This window comes from Osmia lignaria, chromosome 3, assembly GCF_051020975.1.
Source record: "Osmia lignaria lignaria isolate PbOS001 chromosome 3, iyOsmLign1, whole genome shotgun sequence".
NCBI lineage: Eukaryota > Metazoa > Arthropoda > Insecta > Hymenoptera > Megachilidae > Osmia > Osmia lignaria.
Genome location: NC_135034.1, coordinates 9,050,616 through 9,067,185, shown reverse-complemented (window position 1 = coordinate 9,067,185; position 16,570 = coordinate 9,050,616). Strand labels below are relative to the sequence as shown.

General features: G+C 45.5%; 1 protein-coding gene across 1 annotated transcript in view; it reads left to right on the top strand.

Moving 5' to 3' along the window:
• Window positions 1-16,570, top strand: part of dpy (fibrillin-like protein dumpy) — a 92,228-nt gene that overhangs the window by 47,283 nt on the left and 28,375 nt on the right. Inside the window, exons 63-103 of the mRNA XM_076693291.1 lie at window positions 66-404; window positions 492-794; window positions 870-1,175; window positions 1,251-1,568; window positions 1,648-1,968; window positions 2,048-2,362; window positions 2,441-2,764; window positions 2,833-3,135; window positions 3,208-3,508; window positions 3,577-3,920; window positions 4,141-4,467; window positions 4,710-5,018; window positions 5,206-5,529; window positions 5,654-5,956; window positions 6,048-6,362; window positions 6,450-6,767; window positions 6,837-7,160; window positions 7,238-7,546; window positions 7,620-7,937; window positions 8,009-8,320; window positions 8,382-8,681; window positions 8,767-9,084; window positions 9,153-9,479; window positions 9,564-9,872; window positions 9,961-10,287; window positions 10,356-10,658; window positions 10,736-11,041; window positions 11,120-11,440; window positions 11,516-11,830; window positions 11,914-12,225; window positions 12,299-12,622; window positions 12,710-13,012; window positions 13,090-13,395; window positions 13,477-13,794; window positions 13,865-14,185; window positions 14,254-14,568; window positions 14,644-14,979; window positions 15,054-15,356; window positions 15,437-15,742; window positions 15,832-16,149; window positions 16,232-16,552. Coding sequence (XP_076549406.1) covers window positions 66-404; window positions 492-794; window positions 870-1,175; window positions 1,251-1,568; window positions 1,648-1,968; window positions 2,048-2,362; window positions 2,441-2,764; window positions 2,833-3,135; window positions 3,208-3,508; window positions 3,577-3,920; window positions 4,141-4,467; window positions 4,710-5,018; window positions 5,206-5,529; window positions 5,654-5,956; window positions 6,048-6,362; window positions 6,450-6,767; window positions 6,837-7,160; window positions 7,238-7,546; window positions 7,620-7,937; window positions 8,009-8,320; window positions 8,382-8,681; window positions 8,767-9,084; window positions 9,153-9,479; window positions 9,564-9,872; window positions 9,961-10,287; window positions 10,356-10,658; window positions 10,736-11,041; window positions 11,120-11,440; window positions 11,516-11,830; window positions 11,914-12,225; window positions 12,299-12,622; window positions 12,710-13,012; window positions 13,090-13,395; window positions 13,477-13,794; window positions 13,865-14,185; window positions 14,254-14,568; window positions 14,644-14,979; window positions 15,054-15,356; window positions 15,437-15,742; window positions 15,832-16,149; window positions 16,232-16,552 — 12,942 coding nt within the window. The remainder of the gene's footprint in view (window positions 1-65; window positions 405-491; window positions 795-869; window positions 1,176-1,250; window positions 1,569-1,647; window positions 1,969-2,047; window positions 2,363-2,440; window positions 2,765-2,832; window positions 3,136-3,207; window positions 3,509-3,576; window positions 3,921-4,140; window positions 4,468-4,709; window positions 5,019-5,205; window positions 5,530-5,653; window positions 5,957-6,047; window positions 6,363-6,449; window positions 6,768-6,836; window positions 7,161-7,237; window positions 7,547-7,619; window positions 7,938-8,008; window positions 8,321-8,381; window positions 8,682-8,766; window positions 9,085-9,152; window positions 9,480-9,563; window positions 9,873-9,960; window positions 10,288-10,355; window positions 10,659-10,735; window positions 11,042-11,119; window positions 11,441-11,515; window positions 11,831-11,913; window positions 12,226-12,298; window positions 12,623-12,709; window positions 13,013-13,089; window positions 13,396-13,476; window positions 13,795-13,864; window positions 14,186-14,253; window positions 14,569-14,643; window positions 14,980-15,053; window positions 15,357-15,436; window positions 15,743-15,831; window positions 16,150-16,231; window positions 16,553-16,570) is intronic.

The following is a 16,570-nucleotide window of genomic DNA, read 5'->3' as shown; positions in this document are numbered from 1 at the left end:
ATCACCCTCGCAACATCATAGATAATCATCAGAGCTTCAAAGATAATATCAGAAATGAATTCCAGAACCGCCTCAGTGCGACTGCTCCCCAGTCCCGAGAGACCCCTGCGTACCATCGCCTTGCGGTATGTACGCAGAGTGTAGGAATATCGGCGGAATTCCATCCTGTTCCTGTTTGCCACGATACATCGGATCCCCGCCCAACTGTCGACCAGAATGTCGCGTAAACTCCGACTGCCCCATGAACCTCGCGTGTTCCAGCGAGAAGTGCAGAGATCCTTGCCAAGGATCCTGCGGTGTCACCTCCTTGTGCACGGTTTACAACCACGTGCCCATGTGCACCTGTCCCGAAGGATACACCGGCGATCCCTTCAGTAATTGCTACCCTCTACCCATCCAGCCAAGTAAGAAGGAACAGACTCAATTTACTCCTTCTTTATAAACTTTTAATTTACAGGAAATCAAGGCTAATCCGTTTGTTCCATTAACAGCTATGCCAGCTGTCATTGACCCATGCGCCCTGTCGCCCTGTGGTCCTAATACACGTTGCGACAATGGTGTCTGTACCTGTCTGGACGAGTATCAGGGTAACCCTTACGTAGGCTGTCGACCAGAGTGTGTCCTGAATACGGATTGCCCGCAGAATCGTGCCTGTGTGAGGAACAAGTGCGTTGATCCTTGTCCAGGCATCTGTGGCGAAAATGCACAGTGTCTGGTGCATAACCACATACCCATGTGCAGTTGTATTAAGGGAATGGTTGGAAATGCTTTCGTTCGATGTTCTGTCCTTCAAGGTACTACTTGTCATTTCCCTTTAAGCTCGCGAAATTGATATTTTCTGAATTCCTGTATCATTGTTACGATCATAGATTCAGTAAAGAGGAACCCGTGCTCACCTTCGCCTTGCGGACCAAACAGTGTCTGTAGGGAGATAAACGAGCAGCCTGTCTGCGCCTGTGTGGCAGGATTCTTGGGTGTACCGCCTGCCTGCAGGCCAGAATGTGCCGTCAGCTCCGATTGTCCCCTGACAGAGGCTTGTAGTAATCAGAAATGTATAAATCCATGTCCTGGTTCTTGTGGATTCAGCGCTCTTTGCAACGTAGTCAATCACAACCCTGTATGCAGTTGTCCGCCAGGATTCCCTGGCAATCCTTTCATTGACTGCTCTCTAGGACGTAAGATCTTTCATTGCAAAATTTTATTTTACCAATATGATCGATCATTGATTCTGACTGACGATATATTTTTAGCTCCGGTACTCTCTTTGCCGGAAAACGCATGCGAGCCAAACCCTTGTGGACCTAACTCTCAGTGTCGAGTCGTGAACAACCAAGCTTCCTGTTCCTGTTTGTCGGAATTTACAGGTTCTCCTCCTAATTGTAGGCCAGAATGCATCAGCAACAACGAGTGTCCTAGCCACTTGGCTTGTGTCAATCAAAAGTGTAGAGATCCCTGTCCTGGATCCTGTGGAGCCAATGCAGAGTGTCGCGTGGTCAGTCATACACCCATGTGTGTCTGTCCTAACGACTACACAGGCGATCCTTTTACTCAATGTACTCCCAGACCACGTAAGGATCGAAACATATATCTAAATTCTTCTTCAATTAATGTAGAAGTTCTTCGATTAATCGCATTGAGAACTTTCAGCTGTACCCTTTGATCTATCTCCTTGTAAACCGTCACCGTGCGGTTTCAACGCGATATGCAAGGAACAGAACAGTGTTGGTTCGTGTTCCTGTTTACCCGACTACATCGGCAACCCTTACGAAGGCTGTCGACCCGAGTGCGTTCTCGACTCGGATTGTCCGCCTACGTTCAGTTGCATACGTTCCAAGTGTCAAGACCCTTGTCCAGGCACCTGTGGCACGAATACCGAGTGCAGAGTCATCAATCATCGACCCGTCTGCATGTGCATCCCTGGATATAGCGGAAATCCATTCCAATACTGTATTTTGATACTCGAAATAGGTATATACATCGTTTCTTTCAATCATTTTGTTTGATGAACATGTCGAGACAGTTTATTAAGAAGGCTAAAATTTCGTAGAAGATAAAACCAAATACAAGGACCCATGCCAACCCTCGCCCTGTGGACCAAATAGTCAGTGTCGAGTAGTAAACGGGCAAGGAGTTTGCTCCTGTCTACCGGAATACACAGGATCCCCACCCATGTGTCGTCCCGAGTGTGTTCTGAATACAGATTGTCCTCAGGATCGCGCGTGTGTTAATCAAAAATGCACTAATCCGTGTCCTGCTTCGTGCGGCACGTTCGCTACCTGCGTAGTCAGGAACCATAGCCCGATTTGTGCCTGTAGGGAATCGTACACTGGTGATCCATTCACTAGATGCTTCCCCATGCAACGTAAGTTCTCGTATTTCAAAGTAACAAAAGCTAGCCCAAGATCAAAGGATATCATCTTCAACTAATTTGATTTTACAGAATCTCTACCTCCCGCAGTAGTCGAACCGTGTTTGCCTTCTCCTTGCGGTCCGAATTCCGAATGTCGCGTAGTTAATGGTGGTCCATCTTGCCAGTGTTTGCCCACCTACATGGGAAGTCCTCCCAATTGTAGACCGGAGTGCATCATAAACTCGGATTGTCCTAGCAATAGAGCTTGCATAGGACAGAGGTGTATGGATCCTTGCCCAGGATCCTGTGGAGTGTCAACCCAGTGCAACGTGATCAATCACGTGCCTATTTGCACTTGCCTTCAGGGTTACACCGGAGATCCCTTCAGCAATTGTTACCCAACACCACCCCAACGTAAGATTTTAATCAGGATTTTTCTCGTTTGCACCAGTTCCCGTACCAATTTACACAAATTCTTGCAGTACCAACTCCTGAATCAGACCCCTGTAATCCGTCACCTTGCGGACCAAACGCACAGTGCAACGCAGGAGTGTGCATTTGCTTGCCAGACTATCAGGGTGATCCCTACACCAGTTGTCGACCAGAATGTGTCCTTAACAATGACTGTCCTCTGAACAGAGCCTGTGTTCGCAACAAGTGCGTGGATCCGTGTATAGGTACCTGTGGCAGGAATACGCTATGCAATGTCCTGAACCATGTACCCATGTGCAGTTGCCCACCTGGAATGGATGGTAATGCGTTCATCTCCTGTGATCCAATGGCAGGTACGGAAATTGATCACAGTCCATAATTACATTGATAAGAATTGCTGGACATTCATATTATTCCTGCTTTAGAACCAATTTTAGTGAACCCCTGTAACCCGTCCCCCTGCGGACCCAACAGTCAATGTCGAGCAATAAACGAACAAGCCGTATGTTCCTGCGTGCCAGGATATCTTGGTACTCCACCCTCGTGTAGGCCAGAGTGCGTGGTCAGTTCAGATTGCCCTAGGAACCAAGCTTGTAACAACCAGAAGTGTATCGACCCTTGTTTGGGTACTTGTGGGCTGAAAGCACTTTGTCAAGTCGTCAACCATAATCCTGTGTGCAGCTGTCCATCTGGCTTCACAGGCGACCCCTTCGCTAGATGCGAATTCATCAGTAAGACCTTCTTATCGCTTTCCCTACAGAATTAATTCAGAAATTATTTAAACGGTCAATTAAAATTGTTGATACTCCTTCTATCCCTGTAGCTGTGAGCGCAACACAGGAAGACACGTGTGCCTCTTGTCAATGCGGTCCCAATTCCGTGTTCCAAATGATCAATGACAAACCGTCTTGCGCCTGTTTGCCCAACTTTATCGGTTCCCCGCCAAATTGTAGACCGGAATGTGTGAGCAACAGCGAGTGTTCAAGCGATTTGGCCTGCATCAATCGAAAGTGTCAAGATCCATGCCCAGGCTCGTGTGGTTCGAACGCGGAGTGTCGGGTGGTCAGTCATACACCGATGTGCGCCTGTCTCAGTGGCTACGCAGGCGATCCGTTCGCCCAATGCTTCCTGAAACGACGTAAGATTTTCAGAAGACAAATTTTTTATTGAAAAAAAAAAAACAAAAAAAAACAAAAAGACACACCACAACAAGAACACAATAGTTCCCTAATCCTGGTGTTTTGTAGAATCGCTCACGAGGATTGAAGTAGTTGTATAATCGCATTAACATTTATGGGAATTCAATTATTTGGTGTTGATGAACATTAACTCTTACCCTGTGACCCCGTTTTTTTTAGCTGAGATTCAATCCCCGCCGCAGTCACCCTGCACACCATCACCCTGTGGTCCTAACGCGATATGCAAAGAACTAAACGGAGCAGGATCCTGTTCTTGTGCCCCGGATTACATAGGAAACCCGTACGAAGGATGTCGACCGGAATGCACCGTGAATTCCGATTGTCCCTCAAACTTGGCCTGCATAAGATCCAAGTGCCAGAATCCTTGTCCTGGCACGTGCGGCCAAAACGCTGATTGTGTGGTGATAAATCACTTACCAAGCTGCACTTGTCTGGCTGGATTCACGGGTGATCCTTTCGTGAACTGTTACGTTCAACCGACGACTCGTAAGTTTATACTTCAGCAATGTGGTCATTTATCATTGTCATCGCCATACCATGGACGCTGCTCGGTAGAGAAGAAATAATATTAGAGATGCTTCTTCATTACGTCGCTTCCATCGTAATATTTGCCTACGGGCCAATTGTACCTGCCATTAACACACTAATTTCAACGAGTAACGCCTTTAGAGTGGGATTCAAACGTGTGAATAAGATCAATTCTGAAAGGAATCGTTCACGACTTACAGCCCCTCTCGAAAGAAACCCGTGTAGCCCGTCGCCATGCGGGCCCAACAGTCAGTGCCGTGTTACAAATGGCCAAGCTGTCTGTTCTTGCCTCCCTGAATACGTTGGCAGCCCTCCAGGATGTCGACCGGAATGTGTAGTCAGTTCAGAATGTCCTTTGGACAAAGCTTGCGTTAATCAGAAGTGTACCGAGCCCTGTCCCGGTCACTGTGGTACCAACACCGACTGCAGAGTCATGAACCACAGTCCTATCTGTGCTTGCAAGCTGGACTTCACTGGCGACCCATTCACCAGATGTTTCCCAACACCAAGTAAGAAGAACTTCATTGATGACTTGATTGTTCAAGTTTTATGCTATTGGAACAGCTTCGTTTACCAATTAATTCCCTAATTACCCAAATAAAATAACTTGACCCTGTTGAAGCAGAATTTTCCCCTCCAAAATTAATAGCCAGACCAGTCATCTAACATTTAGTAAAGCTTACAAATTATTTTCAGAACCATTGCCAAGCCCCGTTGAAAACCCTTGTGTACCATCACCCTGTGGACCGTATTCAGAATGCCGCGATATCGGAGGTTCTCCATCTTGTACCTGTTTACCAAATTACATGGGCAGCCCACCGAATTGTAGACCAGAATGTACGATAAATCCTGACTGCCCCAGCAATCGTGCTTGCATAAGCGAGAAGTGCAGAGATCCGTGTCCTGGTTCGTGCGGTTTTGGCGCAATTTGTAACGTGGTTCATCATACACCAGCGTGTTCTTGTCCCGAGAGTTTTACAGGAGATCCTTTCACTAATTGCCAGCCACTGCCGCCTCAACGTAAGATTCTATAATTTACAGTTTTCTTCTAATTATTTATTTTTTATTTAATATTTTTTGATTCCTTAATAGGCTTCGAATTAGTTATAGACTATTACGAAACATAACTCTAATCGTTTTACAGCGTTAAACGTTCCATCAGACCTTTGCAACCCCTCACCTTGTGGCCCGAACGCAGAATGCAATAATGGTGTCTGTACTTGCCTACCCGAGTACCAAGGAAACCCATACGAACTTTGTCGACCCGAATGCGTTCTGAACAGCGATTGTCCCACGAACAGAGCTTGCATTCGTAACAAATGCGCAGATCCTTGCATCGACACTTGCGGTCAAAATGCAGTGTGCAACGTGTACAATCATATCCCCATGTGCAGCTGTCCACCTGGGATGTTCGGAAATGCATTCGTAATCTGTTCCGTCTTCCAAGGTGCATATCACCTAATCAGTTCCTGTTTCATATATTTCTTTAGTTTCTATAGATCGCTTTTGTTTTAAACAATTTAATGCTTCTTTCATAGATATAGCACGCCCAGGACCGTCGGACCCTTGTAGACCTTCTCCTTGTGGCCCGAACAGCCAGTGTCGTGTGGTGAACGACCAAGCAGTGTGTTCGTGTGTCCAGGGATACCTAGGCACTCCACCATCTTGTAGACCCGAGTGCGTCGTCAGTTCCGACTGTCCGCGTAATCTAGCATGCAGCAATCAGAAATGCATAGATCCTTGCCTAGGTACCTGTGGTCTAAGGACACAGTGCCAAGTTGCCAATCATAATCCCATTTGTAGCTGCCTTCCAAGGCATTCCGGGGATCCTTTCACCAGATGCGACCCAATAAGTAAGGATCCATTAAAGTGACCTTAATTTTATTCGTGATTCTTCTCTGATTCTTCAATTCGAAATTTTAATTTTTAAAATCCACTAGTTGAAACATCACTCGAGCTAGTGAACCCTTGTCAGCCGTCTCCCTGTGGGCCAAACTCCCAGTGCCGTGTGGTGAACGACTCACCCTCTTGCAGTTGTCTGTCCGAATTTACTGGAACCCCGCCAAATTGCAGACCAGAGTGCATCAGCAACAGCGAATGCCCTGCCCATCTAGCTTGCATGAATCAAAAGTGCAGAGATCCATGTCCCGGTGCCTGTGGATCGAATACGGAATGTCGTGTGGTCAGTCACACGCCCATGTGCGTGTGCCTCAGTGGATACACTGGAGACCCTTTCACGCAATGCCTTATGCAACAACGTAAGAGATAGATCTAATAGAAATTCAATTATGTTAGAGTCAAGATTTGCATATAATGTATCATTGTAGCAACGATTGTCGAGAACGTGTCACCCTGTACACCATCACCATGCGGAGCAAATGCTTTGTGCAAAGAGCAAAACGGAGCAGGTTCCTGCACCTGTTTGCAAGATTATATTGGAAACCCTTATGAAGGTTGTCGCCCAGAGTGTACCGTGAATTCTGACTGTGTGTCCAATATGGCTTGCGTTCGTTCCAAGTGTCAGAATCCTTGTCCAGGAACTTGTGGTCAAAATGCAGTCTGTCAAGTGATCAACCATTCGCCAGCTTGCACCTGCATGTCTGGTTACACAGGCGATCCATTTAGATATTGTAATCTTATCGTACAATCCGGTAATTACATAATTCATTTAAGAATTTAATTAGTAGAAGAACCAAGTGGTAAATGTCATCCTTTGTTTCTATACCAGAACCAGTTACAAGAGAACCATGCAATCCATCTCCCTGCGGGCCAAATAGTCAATGTAGAGTGGTTAACAATCAACCGGTTTGCACCTGTCTACCAGAATACATTGGAAGTCCTCCCGGATGTCGACCAGAATGTGTAGTGAGCTCAGAGTGCCCCACTAATAGGGCTTGTGTTAACAACAAGTGCGTGAACCCTTGCCCTGAACCGTGTGGATCAAACACCAACTGCATGGTCTTGAACCACAGCCCAATGTGCAGTTGCAAACAGGGCTACACTGGAGATCCTTTCAGTAGATGTTTCCCTGTACCAAGTAAGATAACTCGAAGCACTTGATCACTATTCTGGAAGAATATTCCAGTTGCTTCACGAAGTGAATCTTTTAGGACCTGCACCTGGCCCAATCTCACAGAACCCTTGTGTGCCTTCACCTTGTGGACCTTACGCAGAGTGTCGCGACATTGGGAGTACACCCTCCTGCTCTTGTCTGTCATCTTATATTGGCAGCCCACCTAACTGTAGACCTGAATGTACTATCAATTCCGATTGCCCAAGTAGTCAGGCATGCATAAACGAGAGATGCAGGGATCCTTGTCCAGGATCTTGTGGATTATCAGCTACCTGTAACATCATCAATCATACACCGTCTTGCACTTGCCCAGACGGTTTCACGGGAGATCCATTCACCAATTGTTATCCCAAACGTAAGGAATTGTTTGAGTATTCATTTCGATCAAGATTAATCAGTATAGTAACAGAGCTTTTAATTATTTAGCAATAGAAGAACCAGTGATACCTGCTGATCCCTGTAATCCCTCCCCTTGTGGACCGAACACTGTGTGCACAGACGGTACTTGTTCGTGTCTGCCAGAATATCAAGGAGACCCTTACGCTGGTTGTCGACCAGAGTGTGTTCTCAACAATGACTGTCCTTTACCTCAAGCCTGCATTCGCAATAAATGCGTGGACCCGTGTCCTGGAACTTGTGGTCAGAATGCACAGTGCAATGTCTACAATCATATTCCCATGTGTAGCTGTCTGCCTGGAACGACAGGGAACGCTTTCGTTTCTTGTCGTCCAAGCAGAGGTACGTATCTACGAGCCTTTATCCACAACAAAATATCTAGTCTAAATTCTGCCCATTCTAGGACCCGAAGACCCATGCAATCCATCTCCCTGCGGACCAAACAGTGTCTGTCGCGTAGTTAACGAGCAAGCAGTTTGCTCTTGCGTGGCTAATTTCATTGGAACACCTCCTTCGTGCAGACCAGAATGTACTGTCAGTTCTGATTGTCCAAAGAATCAGGCTTGCAGCAATCAGAGGTGTATGAATCCTTGCGCTGGATCCTGCGGCGTTAGGGCTCAGTGTCAAGTGATAAATCATAATCCTGTGTGCAGTTGTCCAGGAGGCTTCACCGGTGATCCTTTCGTCAGATGCGAACTAAAACGTGAGCTTAGTTGTTTATTGATAGAGTGAAAGGATAGATATTTAGTCTGTCAGTCTTTGTAAAACGTTATTCATCCTTATTACAGCGGAAGAACCGCCAATTCCTATCAATCCGTGCCAGCCTTCGCCCTGCGGACCCAACACGATGTGCCAAGTGGTGAACGATTCACCTTCGTGTTCTTGTTTGCCTGAATTCACGGGGAAACCTCCAAACTGTAGACCAGAATGCATCAGCAATAGCGAATGCCCTAATCATTTGGCATGCATGAACAACAAATGCAGAGATCCATGTCCTGGCTCTTGTGGGGCTAATTCCGACTGTCGCGTAGTGAGTCACACAGCGATGTGTATGTGTCTTGTTGGTTACGAGGGAGATCCCTTCACACAGTGTGTTCAGAAACAAAGTAAGATTTCAATTTTTTGAAAACAATGTTTTCTAAGAGCATGGTAATTCATTAACGATGCGTTTTAGACGATGTACAGCCAATTATTTCAACTCCATGCACTCCAACCCCATGTGGTTCGAATGCTATTTGTAAAGAGCAAGGTGAAGTGGGTTCTTGCACCTGTTTACCCGACTATATTGGCAACCCTTACGAAGGCTGTCGTCCAGAGTGCGTCATGAACTCTGATTGCATGTCGACACGCGCTTGCATTCGTTCTAAGTGCCAGGATCCATGTCCTGGAGCTTGTGGTACGAACGCCGAGTGTCAAGTTGTCAATCACTTACCAACTTGTACCTGTTTCCCTGGCTACACTGGACAACCTTACCAATTTTGTCAACCAATTACACAGCTTGGTAAACGAAGACCTTATCTTCTTCTTTTACATTATTTTAGATTCTATTACAAATTTCGTGACCTCTTTTCTCTTTATCATACAGTTGAACATAGGAAAGATCCATGTTCCCCATCACCCTGCGGACCAAATAGTCAGTGTCAAGTTGTTAACGATCAAGCAGTTTGTTCCTGTTTACCGCAATATATTGGTACTCCACCTGGATGTCGACCAGAATGCGTGGTTAGCTCGGAATGTCCATCGAATCTCGCGTGTATTAATCAGAAATGCAAAAATCCTTGTCCTGGACCTTGTGGTGTCAACGCAGAATGTAACGTCATCCATCACAGTCCCATATGTGCCTGTAGACAAAGGTATACCGGTGATCCGTTTACACGTTGCTTCCCAATGCCAGGTGAGAAAACTATTCTCAGTTATAATCGTTAATAATTTCTGTTAATCAAGAGCATGCTATTTTCTTGATACTCTGTAACCATTTTTAGAAATTCCACCAACAATGGTACCGTTTAATCCTTGCGTGCCTTCACCCTGCGGTTCGAATGCAGAGTGTCGCGATATCAACGGTCTATCTTCTTGCTCCTGTTTGCAAAATTACATAGGCAGCCCACCAAATTGTCGTCCAGAATGTACAGTGAACTCTGATTGCTCGCCTAATCAAGCTTGCATGAGAGAAAAGTGTAGGGACCCGTGTCCTGGCTCTTGTGGCATCTTTGCTCAGTGCAGCGTGTTTAATCACCTGCCAATTTGTAGCTGCATAGAAGGTTATACCGGAGATCCTTTCACCAATTGCTATCCAAAACCGCCAGCACGTAAGACATTGTTATTTTAAACCAAACTGCATAGTCAATTCGATATTCACGTTATCTCCATTTTCTAGAACCAACAGTTCCTGATGATCCTTGCAATCCATCACCTTGTGGATCGAACACAGAATGCACCAATGGTATCTGTTCTTGTCTGGCTGAGTACAAAGGTGATCCTTACGTAGGCTGCCGACCAGAATGTGTCCTCAACACTGATTGTCCCACAAATCAGGCATGCGTCCGCAACAAGTGTACCGATCCTTGTATCAACACTTGTGGACAGAATGCTATTTGCAATGTTTTCAATCACATACCAATGTGCAGTTGCGCACCTGGTACCAGTGGCAACGCTTTCGTGATTTGTTCCCCGATGCAAGGTACCTGATTTTCCATAAAGATATTCTTATCATTGCTTCAAGCAACACTGGTAATTTTCTGATTGATGTTTTCGTAGAAGTAAGCCCGGAAACACCATGCAATCCTTCTCCATGCGGTCCAAACAGTCAGTGTCGTAATGTCAATGGACAGGCAGTCTGTTCTTGCGTACCTGGTTACGTTGGAAGCCCTCCATCTTGTAGGCCAGAGTGCACAGTGAGCTCAGATTGTCCCAGGAACGAAGCTTGTAGTAACTTGAAGTGCGTGAATCCTTGTATAGGAAGCTGTGGCATTCGTGCACAGTGCCAGATCATCAATCACAATCCCATATGCAGTTGTCCTGCAGGATTGTCCGGGGATCCTTTCTTCAGATGCGACCCCATCAGTAAGAGTATTTCTCTTTTATAAACAAACCGTACAACGTATTTCTTAGACCATTATTTATTTGTAAAACAATTTTTAGTGGAAACGAAACCAGAAATTATAAACGTATGCAAACCATCACCGTGCGGTCCTAACGCCTTGTGTCAGGTGGTGAATGATTCACCATCGTGCACCTGCATGGCTGGATTTATCAATTCTCCACCTAACTGTCGTCCTGAATGTGTCAGCAATAGCGAATGTTTAGCCCATCACGCTTGCATAAACCAAAAATGCAGAGATCCATGTCCTGGCTCGTGTGGAGCGAACGCCGATTGTCGTGTGGTCAGCCATACGCCCATGTGTGCTTGCTCCAATGGGTACACGGGTGATCCGTTCACGCAATGCGTTCAATTTGAAGAATGTAAGAAATTTAGTTAAACTTATCGATTTCATCGTGTGAAACCAGTTTACCATAAATTTTGCTTTTATTATCTAGCGATTCCAACATCTCCTTGCACACCGTCACCCTGCGGTTCAAACGCTGTTTGCAAAGAGCAAAACGGAGCTGGATCTTGTAGTTGTCTACCGGAATACATTGGCAATCCTTACGAAGGATGTCGACCAGAGTGTACAGTTAGCTCAGACTGTCCATCGAACCTCGCCTGTATAAGAAATAAATGTCAGAACCCTTGTCCAGGAACCTGCGGACAGGATGCTGTCTGCCAGGTCATTAATCATTCACCTATGTGCACTTGCCTTCCTGGTTTCACAGGAGATCCATTCAGATACTGTCAATTTTCGAGAGAACCTGGTAAAGTATACCTGTAACTTACAATTTAATTTGCAATAGCTTTGTGCACAACTCTGAAGACATTATTATATTTTATTCTCCAGTCATAGGAGATGAAATAGACCCGTGCATTCCATCGCCCTGCGGACCAAACAGTCAATGCCGCGTGGTCTCTGGAAACCCCGTATGCTCTTGCCTCCCCGAATACACCGGAAGTCCTCCCTCGTGTCGTCCCGAATGCGTCGTGAGCTCAGACTGTCCCTCGAATCGTGCCTGTGTGAATCAGAAGTGTGTGAACCCATGTCCGCGACCCTGTGGACAGAACACTAATTGTCTAGTCGTCAATCACAGTCCTATTTGTACCTGCAAAGACGGAAATACTGGTAACCCTTTCACCAGATGTTTCCCTCTTCCACGTAAGTTTTCTATAACGAAATTTGTGTCCGCTATAAAACACACAGTCATTTACACAATTAATCATTTCTACAGCTCAATCAACGTTACCTAATCTACCTCAAAACCCCTGCGTACCATCCCCTTGCGGTCCGTATTCGGAATGTCGGGATATCGGTGGTGCACCATCTTGTTCCTGTTTAGCTAATTACTTTGGTAGCCCACCGAACTGTAGACCAGAGTGTACGGTGAATTCAGACTGCCCCAGTGACCGATCGTGCATCAGACAAACATGTACCGATCCCTGTCCAGGGTCGTGCGGTGTGTCAGCTAGGTGCACAGTTTTCAATCATCTACCAATTTGTACTTGTCTTGAGGGATTCACTGGTGATCCTTTCAGCAGTTGTTCTCCTGCCCCACGTAAGATTTTTCATATCCATACTGCAATAATTAAAATTATTATTTAATTATTCCGATGATTAACATTTGATATCATGATTGTAGCAGCAGAAATAGTACCCGAAGACCCGTGTAACCCATCGCCTTGTGGTCCAAATGCACAGTGCAACAATGGTGTATGCACGTGTTTAGCGGAGTATCGAGGCGATCCTTATGTGGGTTGCCGACCAGAATGTGTTTTGAACACTGATTGTTCCTTGAATCAAGCTTGCCTACGCAACAAGTGCATTGATCCTTGCGTTGGCACCTGTGGACAAAGTGCAACTTGCAATGTTTACAATCACGTGCCTATGTGCAGTTGTCCGATTGGAATGACAGGCAATGCATTCGTATCTTGCACTCCATTTAGAGGTACGATCTCTGATAGGAAGCCTGTAATTTATCGAAGAAGATTTACGATCATTAATTGATTTTTCTTTCCTAATCAGACCCTATCGTGACAAATCCCTGCAATCCAACACCCTGCGGACCAAACAGTCAGTGCAGAGAAGCGAACGGGCAAGCCGTATGCACTTGTATCCAAGGCTTTGTCGGTATTCCACCAACTTGCAGGCCGGAATGTGTAGTAAGCACAGATTGCGGACCAACTGAAGCTTGTATTAATCAGAAATGTAGCAATCCATGCGTTGGATCTTGTGGAATCAGAGCAACCTGTCAAGTGGTTAATCACAATCCAATTTGTAATTGTCCACCTAGTATGACCGGTGATCCATTCGTGAGATGTATCGAAAAACGTAAGAATAATCATTGGTTCGAATTGGAAACGCATTGTAATGCATTCAATCCATTTAAATTGCATTTAAACTGTATTTTAGCATTGGAAATACCACCACGGCAAAACCCATGCGAACCATCGCCATGTGGTCCGAACGCTCAATGTCAAGTGATCAATGATTCCCCATCGTGTTCCTGTCTACCAGAATTCACTGGTTCACCTCCTAATTGTAGACCAGAATGTATAAGCAACAGTGAATGCCCGAGTAATTTAGCGTGCATCAATCAGAGGTGCAGAGATCCTTGTCCTGGATCATGTGGCACGAATGCAATTTGCAACACGGTGTCCCATACACCCATGTGCACTTGCTCTCCTGGATACACTGGTGATCCATTTACCCAGTGTGTCGTGCAACAACGTAAGAATCTTTTACAGTTACTCGAAGTTGATAAACTTGAAAGTTTCACTAAACTAAATTCCCTTTACAGTTATACCAATGTACGTACCAAGACCCTGTGTTCCATCTCCTTGCGGAGCAAACGCTATCTGCAGTGATCGAAACGGTGTAGGAGCATGCTCCTGTTTGCCAGGATATCTGGGTAATCCATACGAGGGTTGTCGACCAGAATGCGTTCTAAATTCAGACTGCGTCCCCAGTAAAAGTTGTGTTCAATCGAAATGCGTGGATCCTTGTCCTGGTACCTGTGGCCAGAATGCAGTCTGCCAGGTGATCAATCACGTGGCAACTTGCAACTGTTTGCCCAGGTTCACTGGTGATCCCTTCAGATTCTGTAGAGAGGAAGACATAGGTTGGTGAAGAACAATCTTTCTTTACATCCGAAATTTATGCAAATATTTAATTCATTTTACTTGACAGTCACTTTACCGAACGTGAAAAATCCTTGCCAACCATCACCCTGTGGATCCAACAGTGTCTGTCGAGAAAACAATGGACAAGCAGTTTGCTCCTGTTTGCCAAACTACCTTGGATCTCCACCTGGATGCAGACCAGAGTGCGTGACGAGCGCAGAGTGTCCTTCGAATCGCGTATGCGTTAACCAGAAGTGCACTGATCCTTGTCCTGATCCTTGTGGAAGAAATACAATTTGCAATGTCATCAATCACAGTCCAATCTGTTCTTGTCAGCAAGGTTTCACAGGAGACGCGTTCACGATCTGCTTCCCTATTCCACGTGTGTATTTATACGAGTGTTTTATGAAACACAGAGTTGTTTGGGACTGTTTGCATTCATTTTCAAACTCTGCAGGTCCTCCACCAGAGGCAGTAAGACCAGCTGAACAAGATCCTTGCCTACCATCACCCTGTGGACCATACTCTCAATGCAGAAACATTGCTGGCAATCCTTCTTGCTCTTGTTCAACCCCGTACATTGGCGCTCCACCTAATTGCAGACCAGAATGCACGATAAATGCTGAATGTGCCAGTGCACTCGCTTGTGTCAGAGAAAAGTGCTCGGATCCTTGTCCAGGATCTTGTGGTTTCGGAGCCAGATGTACTGTTCTCAATCACGTACCAATTTGTTCTTGTCCTGAAGGATACACTGGAGATCCTTTCAGCAGTTGTGTGCCGAAACCAATTATTCGTAAGACCTCTTTTCCTACTGGCTTTTATCATATATCAAACTTAAATTCTGAAGTTAAATTTCTGAAATTACAGCCATAGAACCATTGACAGACCCTTGCAACCCTTCACCATGTGGGGCAAATGCCCTTTGTCGCGATGGTGTTTGCACGTGTCTTCCAGAATTTCAAGGAGATCCCTACAGTGGTTGTCGTCCTGAATGTATCATGAACAACGATTGTCTTCGTGACAGAGCGTGCATAAGAAACAAATGCGTTGATCCGTGCATAGGAACATGCGGACAAAACGCACAGTGTCAAACAATCAATCACGTTCCCATGTGCAGCTGCCCAGCTGGAATGTCAGGAAACGCTTTCGTTTCTTGTTCTCCAGTACAGGGTACAATATTTTCTTCTTAATATTTTTTGATACGATTTAAAAGAATTTAATTTAATCTAATTCTTCTATTCCCATATTAGAAGACGTAGTTACAAATCCATGCTCCCCATCACCGTGTGGACCGAACAGTCATTGTCAAGAAGTGAACGGAATCCCAGTTTGCAAGTGTATAGAAGGTTTCACAGGGAATCCACCTATGTGTCGACCAGAATGTGTCGTTAGTTCTGATTGCGAATTATCGAAAGCTTGCATCAACCAGAAATGTAGAGATCCTTGTCCAGGAACCTGTGGTTTGAGAGCAGAGTGCTCTGTGGTGAATCACAACCCTATTTGCAGGTGTCCCCAAGGTTTAACTGGCGATCCTTTCGCTGCTTGCACAAATATAGGTGAGATTCGATAGAAAATTAACAGATGAACTATCTGATTTTGATTCAGAAATTTTCTACTACTTCTGATCATTTTATTTCTTCCGTAGTTGAAATGTCTCCAGAACCGATCAATCCGTGTTACCCATCACCATGCGGTCCAAACGCTCAGTGTCAAGTGGTGAATCAAGCACCTTCGTGCTCTTGTTTGCCAGAATTCACAGGATCGCCACCGAATTGTAGACCCGAATGTGTTAGTAACAGTGAGTGCCCTATTCGCGAGGCTTGTATCAATCAGAAGTGCAGGAATCCTTGTCCCGGTTTGTGTGGAGCTAATGCTGAATGTAGCATGTTCAGTCATACTCCAATGTGTTCTTGTCGTTCGGGCTTTACGGGAGATCCTTTTGCTCAATGTACTCCTCTTCAAAGTAAGTTCTCTCCCTTTGATTTAATCAGAACATTGAATTTGCTTATAACTATGTTCATTATTTGCGAACCATTTCTGTATAGTTGCCGATGAAAGACCCACACCTTGCACGCCAACACCTTGTGGCGCTAACGCGGTTTGCAGAGTGTCAGGAAATGCAGGCGCGTGTTCTTGTTTACCCGATTATATCGGAAACCCTTACGAGGGTTGTAGACCAGAATGCGTGGTGAATTCCGACTGCTCGGCGAATTTAGCGTGCGTGAGATCGAAATGTCAAGATCCTTGTCCTGGTGCTTGTGGACAGAATGCTATGTGCAATGCTGTAAATCATTTACCAGTATGCACTTGTATTCAAGGATACACGGGCGATCCGTTTAAATATTGCAGTCTAAGTCCAATGAACCGTAAGGATTGATTCTTTT